At 35.3% G+C, this 13,764-nt stretch overlaps 1 protein-coding gene across 1 annotated transcript; it reads right to left on the bottom strand.

The window, feature by feature from the left end:
• Positions 1 to 2,024: 2,024 nt before the first annotated feature.
• Positions 2,025 to 3,746, bottom strand: LOC135147679 (uncharacterized). Its single transcript, XM_064080906.1, has one exon. The coding sequence runs from the start codon at positions 3,744 to 3,746 to the stop codon at positions 2,025 to 2,027; it is 1,722 nt and encodes a 573-aa protein (XP_063936976.1).
• Positions 3,747 to 13,764: the final 10,018 nt, after the last annotated feature.

Raw genomic sequence — 13,764 nt, forward strand, 5'->3', positions numbered from 1 at the left:
CATTTAAGAATTTTAGTGACATATAGATTATATTTAATATTATTGATTTTACTGATGTGAATTCTTTTAATTTGACATCACAAAAATCATAAATATTCACATCGATAAAATCAGGCAAATTCAATTTTTGTCAATTTTTTTTATAGCAAGGCTGTACAAGAAAAATGAAGAAAGGAATATATGCTGACCTTCATTTTCTTCTCCATCTTCGTAATCAGCCAAGCTAGGTTCTGCAGGTTGAGGTGGTTTTTTGGTTGTGGCAGCCTTTACAGAATTCTCCCTTTGGCGTTTCCGCATAGCCATATAATCATCCACCGTACCTTTTCCACCCGCTTCTGGTAACTGAATGGGGACATGTTCCTCGTGGTTTGCATCATTCACTTCCTTGTCAGTTGTAACATCTTTCACAGGAGGAGCATTGGATCTTGAACGAGTTGTTGGTCCAAAAAGAGACTTGGTCTTCTTCACATTTTTGGTTTTCTGCAATATATATATATATATATATATATATATAATTAGGTACACATGGTAATATTTAAGCATTTTATGGGTTACAAAGTGGTAAATTGAATCTCCAGATGTGACACACCTTTGCCGGAACTTCAGAATCACTATCATCATCATGTTCCTCCGTATGCTCTGGAACATAATCCTCGCTGTCCTCTTGCACCCTTTCTTTTTGCTTTTTCTTCAAGTCTGGAGGCTTAATTGCAGCTGCTAAGGTAGGCAAATTGAGGGCTATAAGAACTTCATTGTTCTTCTTCAGATTTGCAGCTCTCTGTTTTTCATAATCCGTCAGACCTTTGTCATAATCCTCTATACGCATAGCAAACTTTTTATTTGATGGTGTTAGCGGTGGTGGAGGGGGTGGAGGTGGTAGAGCGGACCCCTGCGAGACAGTATTTTCAAAGTTGTCACTATAAAGGGGAGGAGTTAAAATTCTAAAACATGAAGAGAACTCAAAAATTTGAATGTTGACAAAATATTTCTTACTATTACCTCCAACTGATTATCTCCCATACATTCATCTTCATGTGATGGCTCAGGTAAAACCAATTTCCTTTTAGCACTTGCACAATCTTTAGTCGCACTTGCTTCGTTGTTTTGTTGTTGTTTATTCAGTCTTGGCGACTTTCGAGTTGGCATCTTCGCATTCTTACCAACCTGAACAGATTTTTTGTTCAATTGTTGTTGTTTCAAGTGATGAGCAGTAACATACATGCGCTTCATTTGCTTCTGATCTAAAAATTACATTAAGATATAATCAGATGGCAGGAGTTTCATAAATTATATACGTATATGTGCTAGTTTTTTTTATCAAAATGTTCAGCTATATAGACTATTTATTTGATACCTGCATATATATTCTCCCTTGGCCGTATAATTACATGAGGCTGCATTTGTGGGAGTGGTTCACTGGTATTATCAAGAACCGTGTCAACATAGAGATCAATATGGTCACCACTCTTGGCTTTATCAACCAGTGCAGCCAGCTCTGCATCTTTACTGACCATCGTCCACCCCCCGGATGCCTTCCCCTTGCTTATATAAATTCCTCCAATTTCTGAATATTGGAGGTCGTCTTTCACATGCTCCATCAACACAGTGAAAGAAAATATATCAGCACTGATTCCCTTTATCAGTGTTTGTACTCCACCAACGTAGCGGCTTTTTTGAAATTCCCCTTTGTGATGAAATCTCAGATGCATTTACTATCCCTATACTTTGTATGGAACCTATATCCGTTAATTACATATCCACTAAACCTTTTAACTGTTGGATTCGGTCCCATTGCGAGCACTTGTAATTCTTTTGAAACATTCTCTTTTTTTGCAACTTCTTCCTTTAACCACTTTGAGAAATCTTCAGTATGCTCTCTCTCCCGCTTGTATCTTTTTAACTTTGACTGACCATCGACAAGGGCACGGTGCTCCCTAAAATAATTAGGTTACTTGGTTAAAAAATAAAAAAAAATAACAAAGATTTTATTAAAAAAGTACCAGCACAAGTTAGAGTTTGAAAGCTTACTCAATCAAACTTTCAATTTCTTTGCTGGCAGAATTGAATAAAATGTACTGATGACATGCTTTTAACTCAGATTCTTCTAAGTGAACAGCTGTTCCATCTTTGTTTCTTCTCGTGCCAATAGGAAATTCTTGTTTTTGTGGACAGCTTCTGAGTTGTGTTGCTCCCTCATTACCATTCAAGAATCGTGAGCAGAATATTAAGCACTCGTCAGCCAGATAACCCTCAGCAATGGAGCCCTCAGGCTTGCTTCTATTGCGATTATATGACTTTAATTTATTGAGATATCTCTCAATTCCAAACATGCAGCGTTGATTCACTGGTCCACCCAGTTGTACTTCTCTGCATAAGTGAACTAGCAAGTGCACCATAACATCAAAAAAGGCTGGAGGGAAAATTGTCTCAAATTGACAAAGAATTTCAATTATTTCCTTCTGCAGCCTAGAAATTTCACTCAAGTCAATGACTTTGGCCGAAATACCTCTTAGAAATGCCCCTAATCTAATTAAAGGGACTGCGACCTCAGGTTTCAATGATTTTTTCACGGCGAACTGTAACAAATAGTGCAACATAAAATGAGCATCATGGCTCTTATAGCCCGATACTTTTCTCTCCTTCGTGTGCACATAACGGCTAATGTTCGATGCACAACCATGTGGCAGTTTTGCATTTTTCAGAACTGCACAAAATATATCTTTCTCCTCCTTTGTCAAATCAAAAATGGCAGCAGCAATTTCAACACGCGTCCCATCGCCAGATTCAATGGGATGAAGCTCCTTTCTAATGCCGAGATCTTGTAAATCATATCGAGCATTGACGTGGTCTTTTGACTTGTGAGCAATATTCAGTAACGTACCAATTATGTTGTCACAAATATTCTTTTCGATGTGCATAACATCAAGGTTATGCCGAAGTAAATTGTGACTCCAATAAGGTAAATCAAAAAATATTGACTTCTTTTTGAAAGGCGAGTCAATCTTACGCTTTTTTCGTAAGTGCGGATCCCCCCCAAAGTGATTTATGTAGCCTGATAGCAATTCCTCAATGTCTGATCCTGTTAAAATTTCAGGGCACCCTCCCATTTCGACTTCACCATTGAATCTTTTTTTATCAAACCGCCACTTATGTTCGGGATCCAGAAATTTCCTATGATTCATGTAGCATATTTTTCTACTATGCTTTAGGTACATTGAGGAGGTCTCGTAGTTACAAACTGGACAAGCCAATTTGCCCTTGGTGCTCCAACCGGATAACATTGCATATCCAGGAAAATCGCTTATGGTCCAAATCACAGCAGCACGTAACCTAAAATTCTGACTAGTAAACGAATCATAGGTTTCTATCCCTTCCTCCCATAACTCTTTTAACTCACTAATAAGAGGTTGCATAAAAACATCAATGTTATTGGATGGAGATTCCGGGCCAGAAATGAGGGTTGAAAGAATAAGGTTTTCTTGACGCATACATAACCAAGGAGGCAAGTTATAGTTAACCAAAATAATAGGCCAGGTGGTGTGTGAAGTATTCATTGTTCGGAAAGGATTGAATCCATCAGCAGCAACACCCAACCTTATATTCCTAGTTTCTGACGAGAAATGAGGATACCTAGCATCCATTGCCCTCCAAGTATCGCTATCAGCTGGATGTCTAAGTTTGCCATCATTTTTCCGTCCCAAAGCATGCCATGTCATAAGTTCAGCAAACTCCTCGCACATAAACATTCGTTGTAGTCTTGGCTTAAGTGGAAAATAGCGCATGACATTTTTCGGCACTTTATGAATCAACTTCTTTGGATCATTGTTGCTGGTCCCTTCTTTTCCACTATGTTCCACCTCGAAACACCACAAGTTTTGCAGGAATTTTCTTTTTCATTCTCACCCCAATACAACATGCAATTGTTAGGACAAGCGTGTATTTTTTTATAGTCAAGTCCTAGATCTCTAATGATATTCTTCGCAGCATTGAAAGATAATGGTATGTGTGCCTGTGGAAAAGCTTCCCTTATCAACCCTAGTATATCCCCAAATCCCGACTCTGAAATCCCATGAGCACACTTTAAGGAATAAAGTCTCACGATAAAACTTAATCGCGAAAACTTTGCACAGCCTGGATACAAAGGCTGCTTTCCCTCCTGAACATGGCGAAAAACATTTTTGACATCATCATTTGGTCCATTAGTACGATGCAGCATCTCATCTAGGGTATCTCCAAAATTTATGTTGGTTTCACAATCTATCAGATCTTCACTATCTCTATCAGATCTAAGTGAAACCTCATAAACCCAATTAGCATATAATGTGGATGGACCACTACATATAAGATGATTGTAGATCACATCTGCCCTATACCACTTGCGGTTATTACAATTCTTGCAAGGGCAGGTTATTTCATCACCTACGGAAAATTTGGGGAATGCATTTTGAATGAATGCCTCTACCCCACCAACGTATCTCTCACTAAACTTAGGAAGATTTATCCAGATAGTTTCCTCGTCGTCCATAACTACAAATAAGAATCATAGAAATATTATAATATACGTTGAATATTATAACAAGATTAGCAATGAAAATTGCTGTTAAGGACCTTGTATAAAGTGTAGTATAAAACTTAAAAGTTAGACCTGGAACTCATATGACTATATACATGATTCTTATGTCCTGTAGGTTCTGGTATATATTAAGTCATTAACATACATATGCCTACACTATATAACCTATACGTAATATCTATATAATCACTCAACTTAATTACTAACAGTTCATAATCCTCACCTAAAATACTTAAACATAATCCTCAACTAAAACATGGCATAATACATATAAACAGAGGATATAAAATGTTAAAATAGAGCATATAAACACAGAGCATATAAACATTAAAATGAGCAAAATACAGAGCACACAACATATATATAAACTTTAAATCTAGTTGATGATTCCTAGTATCTCAACTAAAGCACCAGAATATATAATTAACTAAACTAAGAACACCAATATAATCATAATAAATAAAACTGAACACACAAAAAACTAAAAAAATATCCCTAGCAAAATATATAATCACAAAACACAAAAAACACAACTACTTACATATAAATATTCCTAGCACAACTGAGAAGCACAAAACTAAAAAAAAAAATCTAACTCAGCACATCCAACTCGATTTAAAAATATATAATAACAAAACACCAAAAACAGAATATAACACAGAACACATATTAGAACACAAATAATAAATAGAACACAAAACACAAAGAGAATACAAGAGATGAAATTACCTTAAGCTCGAAGAATCTGAGATGAAACCGACTAAAGCCCCAAATCGAAATCCTAATTAGCAAGCAAAATAGAACCCGAATCAGCAAGCAAGCAAGCAAAATCGAACCTGAGATAAAATGAAATCCCTAATCAGCAAGCAAAATAGTAAAAAAAAGAACATTAAAAAGCCCTAAATTAAAAGCCCTAATTTCTATGAGCGTGAGGTGAGGTGTGAGTGTGTGAGGTGTGAGTGTGTGAGGATAAGTGTGAGCGTGTGAGGAGTACAGAGGAGGTGACGAGCGGTGAGGAGGTGAGCGGAGAGGTGCGGAGGAGCGGTGAGGAGTTGAGCAGAGAGAGGTGCGGTGAGGTGAGGTGAGAGAGAGAGTGAGCTGAGAGTAGTGTGAGTGTGTGTTAGAAAATGAGTTGTTCGAAATTTTCACTAAGTATGGGCGGTTGTTTTTACCGCTCCCCTAATTTTCAGCAACAACATTAATATAATAATTCTATTTCAATTAAATTGTTTAATTATTTACTTAAAATAAGATAATTTTAATTATTGTTTTTTGTTTATTAATAATCTTAATCAATTTATTAATATTTTGATGTATATTTAATACCAAAATTAAGTTTTCGGATCCATGATTAATTTAAATATGCGGTCTATTGACACGAGTTGGGAGTCTTAACCGATTTGACTGTTAAAAGACCGCATTAAATAAAATCATATTTTTTCGAAAAAATTCTCGCATCACTAAAATCACGAGAATTTAACATCCGTACGGATGGATCTTTGAAAACGGATTTAAAAAAAATACAATCTTCACTCTGCACTAGTCTATTGACACGAGTTGGGAGTCTTGACCGATTTGACTGTTAATAAACTGCATCAGATAAATCCATATTTTTTCGAAATAATTCGGGCATCACTAAAATCACGAGAATTTAACATCCGTACGGATGGATCTTTGAAAACGGATTTAAAAAAAAATACAATCTTCACTCTGCACTAGTCTATTGACACGAGTTGGGAGTCTTGACCGATTTGACTGTTAATAGACTGCATCAGATAAATCCATATTTTTTCGAAATAATTCGGGCATCACTAAAATCACGAGAATTTAACATCCGTACGGATGGATCGTTGCAAATGGATTTTAAAAAAATACAATCTTCACTATGCACTAGTCTATTGAAAAGAGTTGGGAGTCTTGACCGATTTGACTGTTAATAGACTGCATCAAATAAATCCATATTTTTTTGAAAAAATTCTCGCATCACCAAAGTCACGAGAATTTAACATCCGTACGGATGGATCGTTGAAAACGGATTTAAAAAAATGCTTTCTTTATTCTGCACTAGTCTATTGACACGAGTTGACAGCCTTGACCGATTTGACTGTTAAAAGACGGCATCAAATGAATTCAGATTTTTTCGAAAAAATTCTCGAATCACCAAAGTCACGAGAATTTAACATCTGTATGGATGGATCGTTGAAAACAGATTTTTAAAAAATATTCTTTCTTCATTCTGCACTAGTCTATTGACACGAGTTGGCAGCTTTGACCGATTTGACTGTTAAAAGACGGCATCGAATAAATCCAGATTTTTTCGAAAAAATTCTCGCATCACCAAAGTCACGAGACTTTAACATCTGTACGGATGGATCGTTGAAAACGGATTTTAAATAATAGTTGTAATGCTACCTTTTTTGATTTAATCAAGATTTTGTAAACATGTTATATTAAAGTAATGGAATCTTTGACCAAGTGCAAGGTTTGGTGCAGTGGTTGGCACCATATACTCTCTCATGGGAGGTTGGGGGTTCGATTCCCCAACCTTAAAAAATTTTCTTCACATTTTCTTCACATCTCACAACAGTACTGACACGTCATCCAGAGTGGGGCCCACAAGGGTCCCACAATGCCACGTCAGTAGCGAGGTGTCCCACAGTGGGACCCACACTGCGGGGCCCACAGTGCCACGTCAGCAGCAGCGGGGCCCACAGTGCCACGTCAGCAGCAGTGGGGCCCACAGTGCCACGTCAGCAGCAGTGGGGCCCACTTGTGGGACCCACACTGCCACGTCAGCAGCACTGGGACCCACACTGCCACATCAGCATCCGTGGGTCCAAGGGTGAGGAAACACTAGAGCCACGTCAGCATTTATATTTTAAATAAATATTTATGGCAACAAATCTTCATACCTAAAGCAACAGTCTCTACGACAACAGTTACTAGCAACAGATTTTGGATGTCTAAGGCAACAGATAGATGACAATGTTGTGGTAGCCAAAATATGAATGGCAAAGGCAACAGAAACAATGGCAACGTTAGCTTTAAATGTTGTAGTAGACCGTTTATGGTGTAGTGTTTGACTTATATATTATTTGAGAATTTTGATTTAAGAAATTGTTTTGTTTTTGTTTTTGAATTAGTTTTAATATTCCGAAAATTCGGGATGTTACAGTTGGTATTCAGAGCCCAGGCTTCGACCTGTGGAACCTCCCTAGAAACCCGTGGGTAATGGATTTCGTACTAACCTTAGATTTTTAAGAGTTACTTCGTAAAATTGTAGATGGTCGGGAATGGAGAATTTTGGATTCTTAGGGGTGACGGTAGCACAAAAGAAGATTTGGAGCAAGAGAGTGATGAAGAAGAAGATTAAGAGGGCGATGAAGAGGAGTGGAATGTAGTCGTTGCCGGTGATAGTGACGAGGAAGAGGAATAAGGACCAATATAGATCGCAGATGAAGGGCCGATTAAAGAAGAAATTTGGAAGGCTGAATGTTCCAAGTCTTCTCGCAAGAAAACTCAAAACGGAGAGTGGGATCGACTTTCTTCTACTTTGAAAGGTGTGCCAAATCTTATGAAGCAACTGGAGAGACGTAAATGTCATCGACAGAACTATGGTGGGGAAGTTGACTCGGCAAAGTGCAAGATTGCTTGTCTTAAGAAGGAGGTCCGCCAATTGAGAGAGTAACTTAGGAATATTAAAGAGATTTCGAATAATAGAGAATAGATATCTTATTTCAGATAATTAAGTATTGATGTGATTAGAATTGTGTTTCGACTCTATGAATATTATTGCTATTTCGTTATATCGTGTTGGCATGAATTATACTTGTGTTCATCTTTCGAGTACTATAAGTTCATTGTTTGTGTATGGAAGAATTTGTTTTATTGTTTTAGAAAATATGGAAGGGGAGAACAACCAAAATACCAATGGCAACGTGAACAACAATGGAGAGGAGAATGTATTTGAACAACTAGCTCAGACCCTGGCCGTATATGTGAATTAGCAACCAAAGCCGAACATCGTCTCTCAATTTAAAAGATTGAATCCGCCATATTTGATGGGGCAACTGATCCAGCAGTAGTCGAGATGTGGATACAAGAGATGGAGAAAGCTTTTGGATTGCTAGGAAGAAATGAGGAACAAAAAGTCACTCTAGCTGTCTCCATCAAGACTGGGTAAGTGTGGCGATAGAGCAACACTGTGATATTTATAAGATTTTCATTTTGTTTTATTCTGTTTTGCTCTTTTCTGCTAAGATTCTTAAATTGTTTTTAAAACATAAATTTTGGGTTGGATTTAATTTTGCAAATATTCTACATATTATTATTGTTTTTCGGAAACAATGTTTTATAAAACCACCCATTGATTTTGAGATTTATTTACAGTCAATTGTTACTTGCTGAGTTGTGTAGCTCATCCATTTGTCTATATTTCAGGTTCTTATCACGTGGAAGGATTTTGAGAATTAGAATGAGGACTTTTACATTTTATGCTTCGTGATTATTTGCATTATTGAATAAATACTTAGTATTTATTAAGAATAATTTGATGAATTTATTAGATATTGGTTTTGGATTTATGGAGCTGTGTCTCTAAGTTTGTGACTGTTAGGTCCCGATAAAGTGTAAATTAAGCTAGAAGGGGGGGTTGAATAGCTTAATCACCAATTTAAAAATTGATGTGGTGTAATAAAATTTATCCCCCTTTTGAATAGCTTTTATCGAGAGTATAGGCAGTTAATGTGTGCGGAAGCAATGTAAGAGTAATACGACACACGAGATTTTATCCTGGTTCGCGGTGGCTAACTCAACACTTGGAGTCCACTCACCCCTACTCCAGTCCCCAAGCTCCTCCCCGGACTCGAGATTTTCTCTACTATAAAGAAACTCCTTTACACTAGGCGGAGAAGCCTTTACAAATATATATCTTGGAGCGTAACTCCCCGTTACCTCCTCACTATAAATGTAAACTTACAAGACTCGTCTTGGAGCGTAACTCCCCGTCACCTCCTCAAAGTCGTTGTACTCCGGGTGTAGTCTTTGAACTTCTAAACTTTTGCGGGTCTTGGATCTTAGGTCTTAGGTCTTGGGTCTTTCCTCTTCCTCACGGTGCAAAGACGACTAACTCCCCGTTAGCTCGTCTAGGACTTGGGTCTTAGAACGAAGATCACTTCACTTCACTTCACCTCACTGCAAAACTTAGAAAACAATTTCTACGACAAATAATCCTTAGTTTATAAAAAGGGTTTTGGACTAGACACAACTAGGCCGATAGTGGGTATATATATATTGATGATATGTATATTTAACGTATACTTTCCGAATGATTTAGAAAGATTTAAGTATACTTGATGTTTTACTCCAATACTAAAGATGAGTATATAGTTGGAGTAATAAAAGTCTTATAAGCTTTAGTCTCGCTTAAGACTTGTATGATACTTGTCTTTTTGACTAAGTATATATTACTTCGAATATACGTCTATTTTCGAAGTACGGATTTAAGAGAGTCTTTTGATTTAGCTCTTTGGCTATGGACTCTTCTTAATACAACTCTTCTCTTGATATAGTCTTTTTAGACTAGATATAATCGATTTAGTGCGGAGAGAGAGAGTGTAGTTTTTCTTTAACTTTAGCACAATATAATGATATAGCCAAACTAGAATCCGCAATTACAACAACAATAAATAATAACAATAAAGTGCAGAAAGTAAATAGCGGAAAGTAAATGAGTTAGTTGGCTATGTTAGTGCTAAGTAAAGTTAAAGAGTTAAAGTAAGCTTTTTAGATTTTCTTCCCACGGAACAATACGATGATAGTTGGGAATAGAATCAAGCTAAATTAAATTGATTTTGACCGTCGTCAAATATTAATCTCGTTTTCGAGATTTATTACGAATCTTTAGTTCGTAAGAAGATACAAATCGTTGTTCGTTTGTATAAAAATATATTTGAGTATATTTGAAAGATATAAACTTTTTTTTATGTATATAACTCAAATATAACGAATCTTAGTTCGTTTAAATATACACCGAATCTATAGTTCGTGTATATATATTTATATTTCGAATAACACGACTTTGTTAGTTCGTGTTCGAATTTAATTCGAAATAAGAAATCTCTTTTATAAGAGATGTAAGATGAAGAGCTTTTAGATGAATAGATCGAGAATAATAACGAGCTCTTGTATATATATAATGGTCGGTTAAGACTCGGATCGAAGCTAAAATAATAACCACTTACAAAAACGATCGGAAAGTTCGCCAGAAAAATTCGCCGGAGGTTCGGCCGGATTTTGGCTTGGTGGCGGAACTTGGGCAGCCCTAAGGGAGGTCTAAAGTAGTAGTGGTTGAGCTAGTTGGGTTGGGAGAGAGCTTGGTTGGTTGAACTAAGTTTATATAACTAAAACCTTGTATATATAAATATATGTGTATAAGAAAGGAGGTTTTAGAGAAGAAGTATATGTAGAGAGTGTTTGTAGAGATGAAAGAGAGGATACTTCTGAAATTCCCAGCAACTAATTGGCTCTTTAGCTTGTATTGAAAATGAATGGGGATGGGGTGGTATTTATAGGAAAAATTTGGGGTAGTGGGTAGTGGAAGGTGATGTAAGGGATGATGTAAATGGGTAGGTGATGTAAGGAATGACTACATTGTTCTTGTCCACTAGCCTAGCAACTTGACAACCAACATGTGACACCTTATCTTAGCACTTAATGCTTGGAAGAGGATAAGGCACACACCCCAATGCAACCCAATTAACTATTAATTAACGATTAGGTATCGTTAATTAAAACTAGCTTATTTCTAAACATCTCCAATAAATCCAAAAAAAAAATATGACAATTTTCTAAATATTGGAAAATGGAAATCTGTGAAGTTTGGTAATTTTTGGTCAAAGTCTCCTAGGTCAAACGCTCAGTCAAAGCTTCTCGGGTCAACCTTTCGGAAACACATCCCGACAAACATTCTCCAAAAATCACGAAACTTTTACATAACATACATCACATCATAAAAATGATATCCCCAAAGTTTCAAGTCATTCTAGCAAGTGGAAGTATTTTATTTGGAATTAAAACGATAAAAACCGCTTTTCGGGTATGAATAAAATACGTAAATCCTTTTGAAGATTTGTAAAACGTTTTTGGCTAGAATTTGGACTTGAATAAATACTACAAATATATTTCCTTGAGAATAAAATAGTTTGGAGTTTATGAAAATATTTTTGAGCATTTAAATATAATTTCCTTCGATAAATAAGGAAATATACGTAAACCGAGAAAATTCGTATTTGGTCAAAACGAGTAGACCCTTGACTAATTTTTGATACCAAAATACTTAGAATAATATGATTCATGATAAATCATGGTTTTGACAATTTTTAAGTGTATTCTAATTATTAAAATATTTTTCTCCGAAAAATAAGTAATTTGAGAGACCTTGGAGAAAATGTTTAAGGAACCAAGAAAAGTGAATGTTAATATTTGACCATCCAAATATTAATGTTTTGATAGAGTAAATCTTTCTTTTGGATAGAACACAATTTTTGGAATGATAATTTATCCCGTAAAATAAGAATTGGTAAATCAGGGAGTAAATTACTTTAATTAAGAGATTTTAAAAAATAATGTTACATGAGGGTTCTAAAGAATATCAAATCTTGATAATCCTTTTTTGATCTTCATGTGAGTTTAATTTTGCAATATGAAGATAGGGAAATATCGTAGAGTGGCGATATCCCTCAGCATGAATATTGCGTGAAAATATTTCTTAAAAATAGGTATTTTGATACGAAGAAATATAAAATGATTTTTTCAAATAACTTGCTAGAAATAACTTTTCCACTTAAAGATAATCATGCAAATTAATGTCCTATTGGGAGGATTACTAGGTGATTTAAATTTTACGTTTATTTATAAATACCAAAATAAATTAATATCGAAGATATCCTTTCAATCTCCCCCTTTTTGGTATTTATCAAACAAACCTAAAATTTAAATTTTACAAGTGTGTGCTTCCCCTTAGTGTATGCATGAATTTGAAAAATTATTTTCACATAGGCACATAATAGGGTTCAGAAATTTTACTTGTAAGTTTCGTAATACCGATAGCAACAACTTGTAATCCTTGTAATTCCAATAGCGGTACCTTGAAAAGAAATTGGTTAGATACATAGACAATTTTAAAATTATAAACCAAAATTTTCTTTTCTCTATCTTTGGGAAAATTTTAATTTTTGATCGTGCAATGAAAAATTTTAAATTCTGATATATTGCACGTCTCTTCCCCTTTTGGTTGATAAAAACCAAAAATAATCTTTCCCTTGTCGATAGGTACGATTGTTTCGTAGAATATTGTACTTTTGACTTTCAGAAAGCACGTCTCTTCCCATAAGAAATATTAACATCTTTTTGTAGATGAGAATATATTGTAAGGAAGATATACTTTTCTTTGATTTGCTTCCCCTCACTTATTGACCATTTTAAGAATTTCTTTAAAAGACTTGGTCAAAGATAATGTAAAAGAGTTAATAGCCTTCTCTTTTGTTTTACCAAATCTCAAGGAGAGTGCATGAGTCTTTCTTTTAGTTCCTTCTTTTATCAGTGTGATCTATTTGTCAAGTATTAGTGTTTGTTTCGATTTTTCTTGACAAATCTTTCGTTAAACTCATTATTCGAGTAATTCTTTCAATTTTGAGCCACTTCTGCTTTGAAATTTCATCAAATTCATTGAACAGTTTTCTTTTTGTTTGAAATTTGATAATGACTTAACATTTTCGTGTTTTTCGTGTAATGAAGTCATTTTGAATCGATACGAATTGTTTTATTTCGATTCATGTTTATCACTTGAAGCATTTTGCTTTCTTAAATATATAAGTGATAGTTATTCGTTTTTGAGCAAATAATGCTGGAATAATATATCAAAAACGAATACAACCCTTGTAAGGGAATAAATATTAATGAGACAAGTGCAATATATATTACTGAAATATAGTCTCCAAATGAAATTCCATTAATTCTTGAAATTTGTACAGTACAATAAGATAAGGAATAGAGTACATTTGTACAAGGTTCGAAAATCCAGAGAAACCTGCAAGTCAAATTAGTCTTATAGCACTTCATAAATTTCGAATAAATCCTGTAGACTAACAAAAATGACCAAGTGCAATCTTCTGCATACAAGTTTTATTTTC

Source organism: Daucus carota, chromosome 1, assembly GCF_001625215.2.
Source record: "Daucus carota subsp. sativus chromosome 1, DH1 v3.0, whole genome shotgun sequence".
In the NCBI taxonomy this organism is placed as follows: Eukaryota; Viridiplantae; Streptophyta; class Magnoliopsida; order Apiales; family Apiaceae; genus Daucus; species Daucus carota.

Coding starts and splice junctions, on each gene's coding strand:
- LOC135147679 (XM_064080906.1), bottom strand. CDS start 3,746: ATGTTTATGTGCGAGGAGTTTGCTGAACTTATGACATGGCATGCTTTG.